Source organism: Pistacia vera, unplaced genomic scaffold (assembly GCF_008641045.1).
Source record: "Pistacia vera cultivar Batoury unplaced genomic scaffold, PisVer_v2 Contig1513, whole genome shotgun sequence".
Lineage (NCBI taxonomy): Eukaryota > Viridiplantae > Streptophyta > Magnoliopsida > Sapindales > Anacardiaceae > Pistacia > Pistacia vera.
Genome location: NW_022195590.1, coordinates 13,097 through 14,470, shown reverse-complemented (window position 1 = coordinate 14,470; position 1,374 = coordinate 13,097). Strand labels below are relative to the sequence as shown.

General features: G+C 37.7%; 1 protein-coding gene across 1 annotated transcript in view; it reads left to right on the top strand.

The window, feature by feature from the left end:
- The first annotated feature begins 299 nt into the window (after window positions 1-299).
- LOC116124350 (beta-galactosidase 17-like) overlaps window positions 300-1,374 on the top strand; it is an 11,437-nt gene continuing 10,362 nt past the window's right edge. The window contains exons 1-3 of the mRNA XM_031410068.1: window positions 300-519; window positions 841-945; window positions 1,174-1,369. Coding sequence (XP_031265928.1) covers window positions 325-519; window positions 841-945; window positions 1,174-1,369 — 496 coding nt within the window. The 5' untranslated portion in view covers window positions 300-324. The remainder of the gene's footprint in view (window positions 520-840; window positions 946-1,173; window positions 1,370-1,374) is intronic.

The following is a 1,374-nucleotide window of genomic DNA, read 5'->3' as shown; positions in this document are numbered from 1 at the left end:
ATCAACAATGCTAATGTTCGAAAACACCCAATGTTATAATAAAAACTCTTGATCTTGATGATAATATTATACGGACATGTCGGGTTGAGTTCTATCCGGCTCGACCACTTCGGCTCTTCAGGTCCAAAACCGATCGGGGCAAAATAGACATCCCTGTCCATAATGATTATAGAAAGGTATTAGACTAAACTTTAGGGACGTGAATGGGAAACTGTTATTCGGGAATAAATTCTCTGAATTTGGAAACTTCGAAAATGAAATTGGAAAAATAAATAATACAAAAGATGCGTTACCTCAGTGTGGTCGGGTTCATTCGATTTGCAAATGGCTGACACTGCAACGGAGTCAACGAAAGGGAAGACCAAGTTCTCAGCAATGTCGGGAATGCGAAGGCGGAGCTCCAAAACGACGGCGTTCCTCTCCGTTTTGCTCTTTCTGGTGCTGCTCGGTGGCTTGGTCCCAGTCTTCGCTCCTCTTCCTTCTCTTTCACCTCCTCATCATCAGCTTCGACACAAGAGCGTAATATTACGTCTCTGATTTTATATATTTATATGAATTGGTGTTCAGTTTTGAGAAAAAAGGTTTCGTTTTTATGTTAAAGTTTATATTTTTATGTTTGTTTGGTTGGTGAGAGCGAGGGAGCTCTCAGGAAAAGAAAAAAGATTGAATTTTAAATAGTTCGTTTACTGTTTAAAAAGTATCTGAAATTGAGGAAGTTTTTAATGGATAATGGAAGTTTGGCTCTTGGTTTTGTATGCATTTGCACTGTTTTGAATTGTTGGAGTTAAGTTACTTTTTTGGTCTTATGTTGGGTGAAATTTCGTTTTATGTTTATGTTAGATGAATGAACGAAAATTCGAGGTTGCTGAGGACATGTTCTGGAAAGATGGTAAGCCATTTCAGATTATTGGTGGCGATGTGCATTATTTCCGGGTACTTCCTGAGGTATTGTTCTCCCTGTTTCTATATTTGTTTGTCTACTAAAGCTGTATTTTGCTAAGAGAGTTGGATCTCTATAATGAAATCTTATCTCATTGTTCATTTGTCATGCAGTTTTATGTACTTCTTTCAATATATCACTTACCAAGTTTATTGAAAAGGGAAATTTTCTTTGTAAGATTCTTTTTTTTTGGTGACATGGTAATGTGTTGAGTATATATCTTATGAATGCAGTATTGGGAGGATAGGCTTTTACGAGCTAAGGCTTTGGGCTTAAATACCATCCAAATTTATGTTCCTTGGAATCTGCATGAACCAAAACCTGGCAAGCTGGTTTTTGAGGGTATTGCAGATCTAGTATCATTTCTCGAACTCTGTCAAAAGCTGGATTTGCTTGTTATGCTTCGAGCTGGGCCTTACATATGTGCTGGTCAG